This window comes from Dromaius novaehollandiae, chromosome 12 (assembly GCF_036370855.1).
Source record: "Dromaius novaehollandiae isolate bDroNov1 chromosome 12, bDroNov1.hap1, whole genome shotgun sequence".
Classification (NCBI taxonomy): domain Eukaryota; kingdom Metazoa; phylum Chordata; class Aves; order Casuariiformes; family Dromaiidae; genus Dromaius; species Dromaius novaehollandiae.
Window position 1 is genome coordinate 24,073,773 of NC_088109.1, and position 16,974 is coordinate 24,090,746.

Below are 16,974 nucleotides of genomic sequence, written 5' to 3' on the forward strand. Positions count from 1 at the left end.
CAGGTGAAATAAATTCCTGGAGAGTTCAGGGTAGTTCCTGTAACTTTCTTAACTGTGATTTACGGAGTTAACTAGTTATACTCTGGCTTACCCCAGAGATGACCCCATGTGTGAGCCTGCTGCTGAGAGAACTGAGAGAAGAAGTGTCAGAACAGCAAGGGGGGGACGCAGAGGCAGTGTTGCTTCGTGCTCCTCATCTGCTCGCAGTGCTTAGACCATTCCTTCTGCAAATCTGGTTTCCTCTGCAAGTTTCTTGACATCTCCACTAACAATCTTTTTTTTCCCCTTCTTCAGATCCATAATCTCTAATATTTCTTCCTCTCCAAATGATTTTAATTTAAACGCTTAAAAACCTTTCTTAGTTGTTCTTCAGATGTGAGTGTGCTGGAAAGAAAAACAAATTTTGAACAAATAGAAGAAGGTGCAATCTCAAAGCTAATTGTACTCTCTCTTTTGTCTTTCACAGATTAGACATTGCATAAAATCTAGAAGCCACCCTGTTCTGTTACTGGACTCGAGTCTCCCTTGACCTGGGAAGCTGAAGATGAGGTTGCTATGGGAACTGCTCGTGCTGCAGTCGTTCATGGTGTGCCTTGCAGGTAAAGTGTCACTCGGAAACTTTTGATTCAAAAGTGCCACTGTATTTCACACAAATGCAAAAGCGCACCACATTTTACATGCCAGTAATAAAATAGCAAAATAAGCCTCAGCTCCATAGCTGCTATTAGCAAAGGTTGCTGCGTAGATCAAACTGATATGCTTAATGAGCTCTTTTAATATTGATTAGTATCTCCACAGCAAAAGCTTGATGTTTCAGAGATCTGCGTTATGCATTTTTAATTCAAAGTTGCTGTTGACGAAAGTTGTTTTCCTGTGTTCTGTGCTAAGTATTTCAATGCTCAATTAAATCCACATAGAATATAGCTTTAAATTCGATTAAAAGGATGTTGTGAGGAGCGGTACAGCTAAGACCTTGCTTCATTTAACAAATAATTAGAGTAACGTATTTCAGCATTATAACCATGTTCTGTAATTGTCCTTATATAACTGTAAAATTATCATGAAGAGGATGGAGCCAAACTCCTCTCAGTGGTGCCCAATGATGGCCCAAGAGGCAACAGGCACAAAATGAAGCACAGGCAGTTCCCTTTGAGCATCAGAGAAAACTTTTTTTTTGCTCTGAGGGTGATCAAACACTGGAGCAGGTCGTCCAGAGAGGTGGTGGTGGCATCTCCGTCCTTGGAGATGTGCAAAACCCGTGTGGACACGGTGCTGGGCAGCCTGCCCTAGGTGACCCCGCTTGAGCAGGGGGTTGGGCCAGACCATCTCCAGAGGTCCCTGCCCACCTCAGCCGTTCAGTGATTCCGTGATTCCCGGCAAAATGAAATTTCTGTGGGATGTGCTCTTTCCTGAAACTGAAACAGTTCTTGAAGACATTTCGGGTTGGAAAAGGGTCAAAAAGCCTTGGTGTAAGAGGTGCTGGCTGAACCTGGTCCACGGCCCCCCTTCGCATGCGCCCTGGTGATCCAGGACAAAAAGCCGTGCTCCGTGCGCACCCGTACCCGGCAGTCCTGGCAGTGCGGCCGGCACCAGCACGCTCCGAAAAGCGCTTTGAGTCTCTCTCTTTGCTGTTAAGTCACCGTTGATTATTTTCTCATTACAAGGTATTTTTATTCCTTCGCATGTACTTTGTTCTGAACGGGGGCAGTTAGCTTTTTAATTAATGTTCATGTCATCTTGCTGTTCATCTTGATTGCTCTAATTTATTTGCTGGTTGGCACTCACAATTTTTGTTTACTGTTTTCTTTAATAACTTGTCTTTTCCTGCCTTTTATATATGTGTACTGTCAGGGTACTTTTTCAGCATTTTAGGTGATAGTAAACTACAGAGAATAGTGTTTGCTTTCTTCTGCTTAGCTCTACTGAACACAAAGCTACTTTTATTCTCGTGCTTATTGGTACCTATTTTTAAATTTTGGTTCCCAGTCATTTTAAATGTGCTATGACAGTTTCTGAGCTGGCAGAAAATTGGATGCAAACAGGTTCTGCAATGCGGTGCCACATGTGCTAGAGAAATTCTAACCCTATAAAAGTTACGCTGTGGGAATACATAAAATATGGTCCTTTATTTTAAGCAAATAAACAGACTTGTGAAAAAGCCAAGAGCATGCAAAATCTTTTTCTTGCGATTTCTATTCTTAAAACATCTGTTCCAAAAAGTCTAAGGTCAGCAGAATGATGTTTCTGGAGAGCATGTTCGAGGCCTTTGGCTTAATTTCCTACATCTGTTTTTTCCCCGCACTGTTCTGCAGCGGTGTTTTTTCTTGTCCCTGCAACGTGCTGAATTACCTCTGTGACACGGGCGCCCTTTCTCCTTTCCAGCTGAGGTAGATTCAATATAGTAATGGGGAGAGGAGTGTCAGAAGTTTTGTGCAGGCTTTTTTTTAGGTGAGCAGTGAGGAAATCATTTCATTTTGTTGAAGACGTAGTTGTGCATCTGTTTGGGCTAACTTCTGCTTTCCACACTGCTTATAACCAGCGTTTTATGCGCCGGCTGCGAGGCTGCTGAGGTGGCAGTAGTTTTGCTGGAGCAGGGGCTTGGCTGGAGCCAGGACACGGGCAGCCGACGTGGCTGGGAGCCGCGCTGGATGCGGCCCTGGCGCTGCGGCGTTCTGGCTACCTGAACGCGCCCGGAGCTGGCTGTCCTGCATTTAGGTAGGCTTCCAAAATTAAGGAGAAAAATGTACTGCGCCTCTTGCAACATCTTGTTCCACATGCCTAGGCTCTGCCAGGCACGGAGAGGCGGCCATAAGGTAAAGTACCTAATTTTAGAGGGTTTTATTTAGCAGCTACATGCAAAAGCAAAACAGCCTGCAAAACAGAACCTCTGTGGTCTGATCCTCAGCCCTTCTGTTTTTCTGTATGTTAGTGCACTACTTAATTCCTTAAAAAAATACATATTATTTTAGGCTTGAGGGTTTGGGGTTTTTTATTTGTTTTGAGCTTAGTTTTTAATTGATCACAAAAATATTTGAAGGAGAGAGCTTCCCAGTAACGCCTGCCAGCTGGCAGAGAGCAGCACCGGGCAGTCGAGGCTCCCTGGGTCTCCTTGCTGTCCTTTTGCACTGCCCTTGCCGTTTTGTGCTGCCCTGTCCCACTGGATCCACAAGCGGATAGTCTGGGAGGTCTCCTGCGGCTTAGGGAAAGATCCCTGTTGATTTCCTCCATTTTAATACACAAACTGGAAAAAACAGTAAAATCAAGCAGATGTTATGAACTCATGTTTCATTTTCATATTGTTCAAACCATCCTTGAGAAAAAGGATCAATAAGTATATAAAAAAGGAAAAATAGGGGCAAGATGCTGTGCGGCAGCGTTAGCTGACAGTCCTCCGTGCTGCCTCTGTGAGCCTCCGAGGCCTGGGGGGGGGGGTTATCTGGGAAAATAAGCTACAACTGGAAAACTGCATGGGTTTGGTTCATGACATGCTGTCAAACCCAAGCAGTTGTTGTCTCCAAACATCTCCTGCAGGGTCGCAGCCCTCAGGCACTGCCCGCGCGCCATGGAAAGGGGGACGTGCTGGGGACGGCTCGCTGTCTGCTGGGGATATTGCTATTGATTTTACGTACTGGGTGTTCAGGTAGTACAGTTACTCACAGCAGGATAAAACAGCAAGGGAGAGAGCTAGATCAATCCTGGGACCTACTTAAACCAGCTACCTAGCGGCGAGGAGCCACCAATAATTTCTGGAGCTCTCTGGTCTCCCTCGGAAAGGGAGCAGCGTTGCTAAAGGTCTCTTTAAACATCCCCTTTCAGCCTAGCCTCAAACCTGGGATCCTGTTTTAAGACTGCCTTTCCGGTTGCTTGTTCTGAGATCATATTGATAAAAAAAAGTAATGATGCTTTCCTTGGACTTGATAGTTGAAATGTATCAATTTAGGGATTCTCATTCTATTTTCAAGAGCCTTTTCTTCAGGTTTCAGGTTTGGGAAGTAGTACTGCAAATTATTCCTGCAGTATTTTGGTGCCGAACGTCTCTGAATTGTTAGGGCTGTCAAATTCCTTCGGCAGCAGTTATGGTGATGGTAATTTTAAATTTTGGAGAGTTGGACAAGAGGCAGAATAGTCCATGAGAAACAACGCATGGTGCTTCGAGCAGCGACTTTGTTGGCGCGTGCTCTCTCGGAAAGCCTGGGAGAGCTAGCTGCCGGCTGAAATGCCTGTGCACGCGTCCGGGAGCAGCACTGGGGACCAAAGGTATTGCACAGAGGGAGCCACGCCGACTAGGCCATATGCTTTTAATGTGCTGGACAAGCAGTCAAAGGAATTTTTCACTATTTTTGCAGAAAAGCTGTTTTTCTGCACCAGGGTTTCTGGCCTGTGGTCGCTCTCGCCATTTTTAAGGGAAGATCTCTGATCCGAACCAACCCACCAGCCAGAAATATTGGCCTGCCTTTACTCTTAGCAAACATCGCATAGGCACATCACAGCTTGAATAAATGGGTTTGTATTGCTGCTCTATCGTAATGCTTTTGTTTCAACAAGTTTGTTTTGTCAAAGGGGAAGTGCTGTTACAGCTGTATCTGTTTAACATTTCTAAAGGGATGATTTAAGTGGCTTCAGAAAGCACCAGCCAAAATACAAAAGCTAGTCATTGTTTTACTGCTTTAAAGGAATAAAGAAATGCTGTTCTTCCTGTCTAATAACTTGGCTTCCTCGAGAAACCTGTTAGTTGTGTAGCCTTTGCGTCGTAGCAGATTAAATGGTGGGCGTAGGGAGCGCTGGCAACATTGCAGTGCAGCACTGATGCTGGTCCTGGAAATTTAGGAGCATCTGCATCCACTCCCCAGAGTGGTTGCTATAAGTTACTGTAGAATTTTTTGAACATATATACACTGTATGTAATACAGAAAGCTAGATTTTCACAATTGCCAAGGTATCCAGAGTTAGATATTAGTCTTATTAGTGTGCCTAAATAAGGGCTCTTCTGAAAGACCCAGTCAATAATGCTAGATTTCCTCTCACATCTGAAGTCATAAGGTGAATTCCCCCTGGGGAAAACTACCTATGCAAAGGTTATACGTCATTGAAGCCATCGGAGCAGACTAGTGTATAGGCTTTTTGCTGACTCTCAATACAGGGAAGCTTGTTATTGGTGTCATGATATCCCAGCAATGCCCAGTCTTCATCCTGCAAATCTAGTGAGAGCATTAAATGCCATCACATTTTTCATTAAGGTAAAATGAAGAGCATTATTTCACCTTTTATCTGTTGAAAAATACCATTTTCTGATGTAGAACTATGCACATGAGAGCAGAAGTCAGGGGGAAAAAAAAGAGAAACATTTCTGTGGAGCATATTATAAATGTGTCTTTTCGACACTTTTTTTTTTTTTTAACATGAAAATATGCTTATGAATGTCTGTCCAGGCATTCTTTCTCCTTCTGTCGTAGACGATATAGCACAACCAAGTACCTCAGTAGTGATTCACACCACAATATTTAAAGCATGCCTATTTATTTCCTGGGGAAAAACAATATATATTCAAGTGTTTCCCATTGTTACACAAAAATCACTGTAATCGATATTCGTGCAGCCTGAAAAGAACTGGCTCTGCCTTTGATAAGTAAGCATACACGTAAGAAAACTTGCTGCAAGATTAACTAAAAGCAGTAATTTCACTTAGGTGATGGTGTACATTCGTCAGAATTTAAAAATATATTGCCTATTTACAAAATGTTGTGATCTGATAAAGTATTTTTTGGCTTTCAGATGGTTCAATGTAAGGCTTAAAGTAATTTAGATATTTATTTGTTATGTTCCTGTATGCTTACCTCTCATATAATAACAAGTAATCACTAATGCCAGTCTGTCAAAGGAAGCAGGCGGGTTGTGAACAAACTTCCATGTTTCCTGACCAGCGCCCACTGAATTTCAGTAAAACCTGGCTAGTCATCTCTTAAAAATTTAAATACAGATTTCAAAGATGAATATTCACAAGTCTGTTTGAATTCATGCTTTTGTCCAAACAGATGTAGGTTAAATATAAAAGAGAAATTGTGCTAATTCCATGTCTGAATATAAATAATTAAAGCAAGAAGTGCTGTTGTGCATATTAAATGATGGTCTTCTGCAAATGATGCAGCGGTTCAATTTGTTCAGCGTTTTTGCTAGTGCTGTGTAGTTCCAGGTCTGGTGCTTTGGTGGTAGTGGGTAGCTAGAAAATGATTAATCTGTTGCAGTGCTATAATTAATTTATATTTTGGTCAGTTCTGCAGCACATTGCATTTCTGTACCTGACGGCCTAATTACTGTTTGCATAGCACTTTGAACAGGTAAAGCACTGAATGACTCCTGTTAATGCCATCGCTTCTCAAACACGACACAGCCCTTGGCTTCGTGGCACACAGTGAGCCATCACTGAAGTTCTCAGGAGATGTCTTTGCAGCTGAGACCTGGTTTGTCATTAATACTTTGGGGTTTTTCTGAGTTATTTGGCGTGTTTTGTTCACTTTAAGCTCCTGTGTTTTCAATGTTTTAGAAATAAGTCATAGTGATACACACACTTGTACAGAGCACAGTGACGTAACACCAACATCAGCAAGTCTGTGAGTATCGTTTCCTCCACTGAAAATTCAATACTCGTTAACATTTAGCGTGTGACCATGCCATGTGAGCAACCATACTGCTGGAGTTTATTGCCTTAAGTGCGCCTGTCTTTCAGAAAAGTGCGAGAATCTGTGTCCCAAACACTGTTCCAGCCTGTTCAGTATGGTTAAATTGATATGTATTAAACATGTTTTCACCATGTCAAGGGACAGTTTTGTATAGCTGAACATGGCTGTGGTGTCAATGGGACGTGCTGCTATAAAAATAATTGCTTTTGTGGTAAGAACAGCTGTAAGTGATCAAGCAAAGAAAGTAAACATTACTATTTGCCATTGATAATATTTAGCAGTTTGGGATCCCAAAGCGTGCAGTGCTTGCATGAATAGGAATCAGCTCCTTTCCGAAGTGCTTGATGCTGGAGCCTTCCCAGTGTGAAAGCTATTGCTGTGCTTGAAATGAGAAGCTGAAACGGGTGTTTTGGAGGTAGTACAGCATGCAGTATGGGGCTGCTTAAGGAAAGCTGCTCTGCATGCTTTTAAGAAGTCTTTGGAAGAATGAAAAAATGGGGACAAAAGCATCCTTTCAACACTCTTTCAAATATTATGGCCAGTTCTTTTTGAAAGTATTCGTGTCCTAATAGAAGAACATATTGACTTTATTTTTTGGTTTGGTCATTTTTCCCCAAAGGTTTCATTTCTGTAAGTAAATGTGGGTTGTAACATAAGAAGTTTCAGTGTGACTAGTCAAATTGCATGCTACAAGTCTTCAGTTCCTCCACATTTACTTTCAGATTAGAATTTTCCTTTAAAACTTAGGTTCCAAATTTCATTTCTCTGTAAAGTAGTGATGGAGAGAACATGCCCTTCTTCTTGACCTCTATGTGTAAAAGCAGTGGTATTGGAGCTGTTTCTGAGAACAAGTAGAGAAAAGTCTCTCTGATCTCTATTAATAAGGAAAGAGGTAGGAAGATATCAAAATGTTTTGGCACTGCAGAAAATAATTGCCCCCAAATTTATAAAATCCTTGCTGGGCCTCTTGGATCTTCAGAGCTGGGTAAAAAATCCCCAGTGAATGGGTCTTGTTGTTAATCTCCTTTCCATATACTTTTTGTTGCTAATTAGAATTCAGATGCCTTGACCTCATGCCAGAACCAGAAAGATTCCTGTAAATAAGGGAGAAGTTATGCAAACCGTTAAGCTTCATACAATTAAATTTCTTATTTCAATTTGGGATAGAGAGTCCAAGGTGTGGGGTTCTCATCTCCTGCTAGGTCACTCTTGTCTGCTGTGGCAGACCCCTGCAGCTGGTATGGACGTTAGCTGGTGCAGTGAAAACCCCAGTGCAAATCTCACCTGGCCGTTTCGCCTCTGCCTGCAGTGCTAGTTGCCGTGCGACCTGGGCAAGTTTAGGCTGTCCCTGAAGATGGAAAGGTGCTTCCTTAATATAAATTAATATATCAGCAGAACTGAAGGCACTATTGAGGTGGTAGCGATAGGTAATAATACTAACAACTAGCGTTACTGTTCTACCATGCATTATAGTACAGCAGCCAGATGTTAGCATGGAACATCTGCCCTGGCCATAGTCCCGTTACCATCCCTACGTGCATGGACTGCACATTTCTGTAGAAGTACGGGAGCGGCTCCGCTAAGGTCTGTGGGTCTAACAGCGCTCACGAGGCGCCCGTGTGCGACAGGCTCTTTCAGGCAACCGCCCGCTTTTCTCCGTGATGCCAGCATCGCTGCGGGCGAGGACTGAATCCCTCGGCAGACTGCGTCGCGGGATCAGCATTGCACAAGAATTAATTGGATGGACTTGAGACCTGGCCAGAGTAAACGGAAATAGGATGAGGTTTCGAAAAGCAAAGTGCAGGTTGCACTTGGAGACTAATAAGAGCTCCTGCCCTTCGTGGATGGCCCCTTGTTTGGAAATGTCAGGAAAGCAGGATTCAGAGCGCTGCTATCGGATGCCTTGGAGCCGGCAACGTGATAGAGCCATTGAAGGAGAAAACAGAATCCTAACGTGCTTCAAGAGGGGAACTTCTAGTAGAAATGGGGAAGAGCCCATGCCATCATGTTAAACCTCCATGCTGTCTTGTATGGGATGCTCTGGGCAACTCCGGTCATCCGCGCTGGGGGGATTCACGCTGTAACGAGGGCAGAACGAGCTGCTAGTGTACTAGGGAAAGCTGGAGACGGGATTGGTTTGAACTAGGAAAATAGAGTGAGAGGAAATGGAAATAGAGAGGGGAATAAACTTCAGGGAGGAAGAATTATTTGAGCTAAGAGAGTTTTGGGATAAGAACAATTAAATCTGAAGTGGGAAACAATTTATTTAAATTGTAACCAGAAGATTTTTAGCCATGGAAGTGGGGTTCTGCAGTGTCACTCAGATGTATGTCCTTGTAAAGGGGAGATGAGAAAGTTTGTGTGATTGTGTATAATTTATGCTTATTTAGGGATTATATGACAGGTTTTTCTGCAGTGCCAGAGGACTGAGTGAGTCTCACAGGAAGGCCATACCCATTTTATGTTCCTAATCCGTCAGCAGCGAAGCCCGGAATAGATGCAACCTAATGGTGATTTAGGCCATAATTTCTGGAATTATAGTTAGAGACAATATCAGTGTAATTTTCCCATTTCTCTTCTACATGTAGAAGATTAAGTATGTTATGTTTTTGCCTGTTTAACTCCCAAGTCCATCTGGGCAAGTTTAATTACATCTTTCTCTAAGAAATAGTATTGAGGTAAGATGGTGCACTTTAAATAAAACAGATAAAGAATATAGAGACATTTTTATAAGCAGATGTTCCAACTATCTGGCTGTGTATTGATCCCCTGTGCATTTTATGTGATGCCTCTTTTCAATTTTGCTTCTTTGCATTTACATTTGCATGTAGGTATTGAAATTAAATCTCATTTAGGGAACTACAAAAATATCTACTCCTCCAAGCATCCCTCAAATTAGGGAGAATATGGACCCATAATACCTCTTTATTGCCAATAAGAAGGAACTATTATGGCAAAAGTTGAGGTGATGAGTCTGTTGCTTTATAGGTAAAATACTGTATGTTTCTTTAAAAATTTAGATGTTATTGGAAGGGGACCTCAATCCTTATGTGGTCATTGAGGAGACCGTGAAGGTGGAGGGTTGGGATACAGTGGAAAATGCAGCGCTGGGCAGGTGGGTTTGGTGCTGGCCTAATCTCTTGGCAGCTTCTCTGGGGTTTTATTTAGGCAGCTACATCTGGGGTTGCCTGTTGTCTCAGTATAGCCTGGGAACGGCCAGGCTGGGCTGCTGTGTGTATCTAGAAGTAATAATAATTGTATTATTGCATTGCATAATGCAAAATACTGTTTGCTTTTGCACTTTCTGAGATTCTGGTTTGAGCTCGTGTTTGCTGCCGTGGTGGTCTGGAATTGCTGGGGAAAGTCCGTCGTAACCCATCAGAAACCCGCATCTGTATCCGTGTCGTAAACCCTTCATCCCCCAGCACTCCCTTGCCTAGAAACAAAATTTCTTCCTGTTTTCTCCACAGTTTCAGGGATATTTTCATTATTTAGAAAAGGAAGAGTCACCACTGGGGGGGGGGCAATTAGTTTCCACCTGTGGCTTGTGAGGTTAAATCTCAGATTTGCCTTCTGCCCTCCTCTCCTGCAGCTGATCAGTAACTGGCTGCAGCTGCTGCAGGCGGGGACCATCCTCATTGGGATGAAGGGCTTTCAGCTGAGCAGCGATCAAGGGTGATCATCCATACAGAATCAAAGGGGAAAGGGCCAACGCAACTTGGAGGATTATAGTGCTGTAAGGGTGGGGAAGAACCGAATTACCCTTGCCTGACAATGAAATGTGTGAGTAGGCGAGCAGAGCGTTGCAGGCTGATGCTGCTGTAGGAGAAGGTGAGTCTGTCTGTGAGGTCCGCGTGACCTTGCAGGCTGTGTCGTGGAAACCCATCTGCCCTCCGCGCCCGGAGAGTAGCTGCATGTTGCAAGCACTCTGTGTCGTGCAGGATCGGGCCGTTCAGCTGAACGCGCCTATGTGGTCCTGCAGAGCCCACAGAGTTTGTGCTGAAAGCCGGTCTGCAGTGAGCGAGGGGGCTGCTCACCAGAAATAGGGTCTCTAATGAACGGAGGAGCGCAGGATGCAGCAGGGCGGCTCGCTCCTTTGAACAGTGTTTAATGCCGGTTTATCGGAGCGTTTGTCAAATGCTGTGACAGCCTGCGCTCTGAAGTTAAGAATATACTTATGGCAGGCTGCGCTGGCTCCTTACTGCAAGTTTCAGAAAAGTTTCCCTATAAATTATGAAGAAAAAGCCAAACTTGTAAATTATCACTTCAGTGCTTCAATTTGTTTTTCCTTCTGCATTTGAATTTTTTATTTAGCAATAAAATATACGGATTTAGCTTCATAAATCAAACCAAGACACAATTGTTAAATAGTCTATATCATATTAATTAGACTGTGAAGCAAGGCAAGCATTACAACCATTTATAATCGAGTACTGCAGAAGTTGCTAATCAATGAGACAGGCAACTAATTAACCAGGCAGCAGTCAGCATCTTCAGCTGGAGTTGGTGACTTTCAACTTAATTAAACTTTCCAGGTGTCAGTGAAAATATGAAAAATATATCTATCTTAATATGTGGATGTGTCTTAATTCCGCTTTTCTGAGTTTAAAGGTGTGAAGATTTCATCTGTTTTAAGGGAAATTGCCATTTATAAAATGTCTCATGTCCATATTACATACTTGGTATACTAAAAATATATATAGTAGTCATTAGAATGGTGTGTTTAAACTCTAAGTCCAGCACATATTGAGTAAAGCATAAATTTAGATGGCTTTCTCTTTATTGTGCATGAATTATCTGCTATATAATCTTTTAATTTATTCCGTAGAAGCATTTCAGTGATACACAATAGATCACTAACAAAGTTCAGAATATTTTTATTATTGTTTTTACTTGTGAAAAGCAGATAATGTACGGGGTGCTCTGAGAAACTTGGAAGAACGGCTTATTTCGATATTGCGGCTGTGCTCTCTGGGCGAACACACAGCATGAAACGCTCGCTAAGAGCCAGATCCAGATCCAGCCTCACTCCTGTGGCATCCACTCGCCTCCCGTTTTTAGTGCAGTCCATGGGAAAAAGCACTTTCTCTACCTTCCTGCTCTGGGCTTTGCCAGGAAACGTTTGAAGAGGGACTTGAAAGCAGGCGGGCCGACGGCTGGGCTCCCGGGGATGCGAAGGCAGGGGGTAACGCCGGAGATGGGGCAAGATGAAGAGGCGCGAGGGGAGGCTGGATGCGCTGCTGGAGTGGCGGTGGGGAGCACACGCTCCCTCAGCCCCAAGAAATTGCTTCAGGTTCTTTGTGCCAAATAATCTACTTAAGAAGATTGTCTTTTCTTTTTATGTCCCTTATAGGGGAATTATATATGAAACAAATAATGGTGTCATATTTCTGAGCTCTACCGCTGAAGTCCGGTGATTTGGCAGTGACCCAGAGTTACCGCATTCTCCCCTCGCGTGTTTGGCATGGTTTTTGTGATCCCCTTGAATGTGCAGTGCAGAGGCGATGCCCCGAGCGTGCCAGTGGAGAGGTCTCTGGCCCCCTAGTTGAGCGATGAGCGCATACACCGTGCCCATCCCCATGGCCAGTAAGTGCAGGCAGCTCCCTGAAACTGCCTGCGTTGCTGACAGAGTGGTTCTGGTTGTCAGGTAAAGCCAAAAAAGTAGGGAGAAGGGCTTAGGGAATGACAGACTCCGCTCTTGCTATTTCTTTTCTGAGGAAGGGGAGAAGCATCCTGGGAGAAGTTTGAGATGCGAGACCGGGCGGTAGGCTGACATACCGGGTAGGTATGTCCATCAGTGCAGAAAGGATGGCTAACGTGATGGGAACCGCCTGAGGGGTCCAGGTATAACTGAGGTACTGGAAGGAAAGCGAGCCGAAAGGATTTTTTGCAGTCATATTTGTGTTTGCATGCGTTGGCTCTCTTCAGTCTGTGCTGGCTAGGAACACTCAAGTACTCAAGGAGAGAACAAGTCTGGAAGAAGTACACTGCCCGAGGCGTGTGTTACTGCTGGGCGCATTCCTCAGCTGGAGCACCATGCTTCCTGCGGCGATACGGAGCTGGTGCCTCTTCCGAGCCGCGCCAGCGGCCGGCCGGGAACTGCCAGGGCGTGCGACCAAGAGCGGTTGTCAGTAATGTTTTGTTCTCGCTTGTTTTATGAATTGGGAAAAATGTGATATATGTTTTTTCATATGATTTAGTGACTAGTGCCACTGAGCGGAGTCATTCCCCGGGATCCGTAGTATGTCTGCAGTCTTCCTGCAGAGAGGGAGGGCCGGTGCTGGTGCTTCATCTATCTGCGGTTGCTTCCAGTTGCTCATTGCAAAATATAACATTTAATTTCCAACATACATAAAACATACAGATGCAAGATGTTTCCTTTTCTTAGCTTCAGGATCTATAAATAGCTTGGTGCATGTTATAAAGTATGTGTCCTTCTTTCTTTCTTAGTGGAAGCAGAGGCTCTCTGTCTTTTTTCCTTAGTTGTGCTAATATCCTTCTGATAATACTCTTTAAGCAACTAGTTGGAAAAGTATCTACACATCACTTTCCAAAACTTATTAACATTGACTTTGCTTCATTGGAAGCTTAACAGTTCATTTACTCTTTTTTTTCTGGCATGCTCATGTACTTAGGACAGAATACAAAAGTTATTCTCTAATAAAGAGCAGAACAGTTGACATGTCATCAGTGAGATGAAAGAGGGAGAACCTCACACTTTCCCGTGTAAATTATGTGAATCCTGGATGTGAGCCAGGCAGTCATTTGGTTAAAACGGGGTTTGATAATTGAAACTAATTTAACATCGACCCTATTAAGTTGTATTTTATTGCTCATTTAATATGTCTGTCTTGCAAGCTTCTCAGAAGTGGGAAGCGGCTTTGTAATGTGAGTTGTTACAAATAATTTGTCAAATCCCCAGACATATAGGTAAATGTGAAGTTTGCTCTGTAGTTTCAGCACCAATATATACAACGAAGTTTATGAATATGTTTGGTCGCTATATCGTCTTTATCTGTGTCAGCAAACACGGGATTAGCACCGATGCTGTGTGGGTTAAACTGAGCAGCCGGAGCTGATGCAAGTTTGTCTTCTGTGGAAAGACACTTGCTTCACCGCCGAGGTCTGGAGGATGGTCGAGCCCTTCCCCGGCGCTGCCTGCGGTACTGCGTGCGCTGCTGAAAGAGAAAAGGGCTGTCAGGCTTGACAAATAGCCCCAGTCCTCCAATCGCGCCAGTCGTTATATCGCCTTCCCTCAAAGGATGCCGATGGAGATCAGCCGAGGAGCTGGCGTACGGCGTTTTGATGACACCGGCTTTCCATGCTCGGTCTTCCTCTTTCTAGCTTCCCCTCTTACTGTTCTTCTCTGAGATTTCTGTGTTCTACCACTAAATGTATTAATCTTTTCCATAGTTTGTGGATCATTAGCTGGTCTCATAATTAGTTATTGCCCCTTTTAGCGTTAGTGGCAGTACAGCACCGGGTGGCGGTTCCTCAGCCGCTGTGGGGTTTATCGAAGCATCAATGGCCAAAAGATGTTAAAAGGGGAGAAAATACAGACATGTTGTGTGCAAACGAGCATGAAAGAGGCTTGTTTTCCACAGGGGTCTTTTCCACAGCTTTGTTTGCGGGAGCGGAGGATGAGTGATAGATTGTGGAAGCTTCACCGTGGAGGGGTGGCAGCAGGAAAGGGAGAAGCCATCGGGGTAGCACCGCGGGCCCTGGGAGCAGGGGCAGAGGGCCCTGATCAGTGGGTCAGCACCCAGGCAGCCCGCAAACGGGAGGGCTTCAAACCCACCCAAAGTTACTTTAAAGCAAAGTGGAGTTAAAAGGTGCAATTAATGCTATTGCCCATGTGTAGTGTGAGCTAGATCAGAAAGCATAGGAGTATTTTAAATTGCATCCATGTCCGGAAAGGCCCAAAAGCAGCGTTTTGTGCTCAGTTTTAGCTGTTGTGTTGTAGTCTAGACCATGTTTGAAGCAAAAAGGTTAACTGCTCTGACTCTCGTTTTATTGTAAATGCGTGCAAGTGGGTATTAAGGACAGAAGCTCCGTGTGAGGTATAGCGTGCTGTTCTCTCGCTCACAGCAAAAGAAGAGCATTTGACAGGTATTAGTCACATTAATTAAGACACCACAGGGTGCAGGGAAGAGGGGCACTTGGATGTTTTACCGAAGAAGGATTAGAGCGCGTTTGTGTAACGAAAACACTTTGTCAGCAGGAGCCGATACAAGGAATTCTCCCTATTGGTAGTCTCAGCTCTGAATTATGGGTCAAGATGTTGTACTACTTCTCATCCAAAAATAGTGAATGTGTTTCTGGAGCAGAGATGACATTGAAAATCGATGAGATCCTGCTTTAAAAACAAACAAAATCTGACTCCCTCTATGAGTGTCCTCAGGAACCAGGTCGAACACAGCAGAAGAGGGAGGTCAGCTTTGTTGTCAGGCCACTTTGCGAGAAGTTTTTAACCATTCTGAACAGATCCAATAAATCAGGGCAACCACAGAGGCGACAAATGAAGAAACCGTGCCCAGGGCTGCGGTAGCGCGTGACTTGCCGTCAGCCTACAGCTGTGAACACCTGCAGCACGTGCCGGTGGCCTGCAGCACAGCTGTGTGAAGAAATCCAGATGTTTCGGCAGTGCTTGGACACTCTGAGAACGGAAAAAAAAAAAAAAAACAGACTAAAAGCAGGACAGGAGACAAGAATGTGACCTGTGAGTTTTGGGAAGAGAAAAATTAACTTTAGCCTAGAGTACTGGTAGTTATTCCTAGCGTAAAGATATTCTACTGGGGTCGTTGCAACCGGTAGCTTGATTGCTGTTTCTTGTTAGTTTTATTCTGAGTGGTTCTGAACCAAACTTTTAAAATTTTCATCCGAAGTCACGATTTTGGTTCATCCTGACAACTGTCACAAGTGGTGTTTCTGTTTAGGTGTGCTGGCTGTTTCTGAAACATGCTTGCTGCATATAAAATATGCTTATAGCTTTGTTTTTTTCTCAGCGATGCAAGCGAAATGTCTGCCAGGGCTTTGCAGGACTGGTTTGCAAAAGGCTGTTAACCGATTAGGTCTTGCACGTGGGAGTCAGCAGCGGCATTCGCGGCTCCTGGAAGGTGTTGTGTTTAAAATGATGACAGAGGCTTTTAGCGTTTTTTTAAATTTAACTTTCCTTATTGTAATGTCCAATTACTGGTTAAACTTAACAATCCCTTATTTTTAAGTGTAGAAATTCTCTGATGTTTTACTGCTTCCTTGTAGAAATATTTAGGAGAAAGTAAGTGGAAAATACAGTGGTTAAAATCCATGTTAACTGCTGTAATGTTACATAACTTGGTAGATATCATAACGTAGCTTAAAAAAAGAAAAAAAAAAGCATTTTTAATGTGCATTAGCTGATAAAATGTGGCAGCCCAAAGCAGTGAAATTCCTCTCCAGAGTTAAGATCTTTGTGCTGAATAATTCGCAGGACAGAGGTTCTGGTGGAAATACATCTTGCTGTAGGTTGGGTCTGCCGGCTGGGTCTCAGCGTGCCCGTTCGCGCCCCAGCAGCCCGGCCTTGCCCCTGCCAGTGGCGAGCTCGGTGCCTGCAGCAAGGAGCGAGGCAGATGTGCCTCCCAAAAAAGCCCTTTTGGGGCACCGACCCGCTTGTGGTGACGCAGCTGGGAGCTGCTGGAGCATCGTCTCCGATGTCGTGGAGAAAGCCCTGCTGCTGTGCCTGCAGCACGTGTCTTGTCCCTTGCAAGCATTGAGTGCGGATAGGCGAGGAGAGTTTTCAGACTGTTCAAATTGTTTCTGAAGACTTTGGAAGATCTCATGTAAATTCATTAGTAACTGTGCAGCTGCCCACATAGCCTTTAAAGTAATAAAAAATGTATTAGCTTCACTATACAAATGTATTAGCATCCAGGCTGTACTTAAATGAAAAATGTATTAGCTAAAGCATATGAAGGTATTGCCAGAGTCTGCAGTTGTATGATACCTAACTGGAGCTATCATTCATTATTAATGCAATCTAAAATATACAATAAATGCTGCAAATAAACTGCTTACAGATATTTTTAAGTAACAAATAACTTGGTATACACCAAATTTCTGCATTTAGTTCCAATACTCATCTACAGTAAGAAAAGAGCAATCCTCCAAAACACAGCAGCATTATAAAGGAGCACTGCGAGAACGTGCTCACGGCAAGAGTCTGGTTTTGTTTGCTGGGCATTGTGTTTTTGCAGGAAGAGGAGTATTTGTGTGTGTGTTTTGCAGCTGTCTTACGGTCACGAAAATGTTTACGTACGAA

The 16,974-nt window shown here is 43.8% G+C and overlaps 1 protein-coding gene across 6 annotated transcripts in view; it reads left to right on the forward strand.

Annotated features, from left to right (window-relative positions):
• The window catches only part of LOC112989685 (contactin-4), a 355,336-nt gene that overhangs the window by 184,081 nt on the left and 154,281 nt on the right, over nt 1-16,974 (forward strand). For all 6 annotated transcript variants that reach the window (XM_064519224.1, XM_064519223.1, XM_064519227.1 and 3 more), the window contains one exon: nt 467-599. In XM_064519224.1, the coding sequence (XP_064375294.1) occupies nt 545-599 (55 nt within the window). In that variant the 5' untranslated portion in view covers nt 467-544. The remainder of the gene's footprint in view (nt 1-466; nt 600-16,974) is intronic.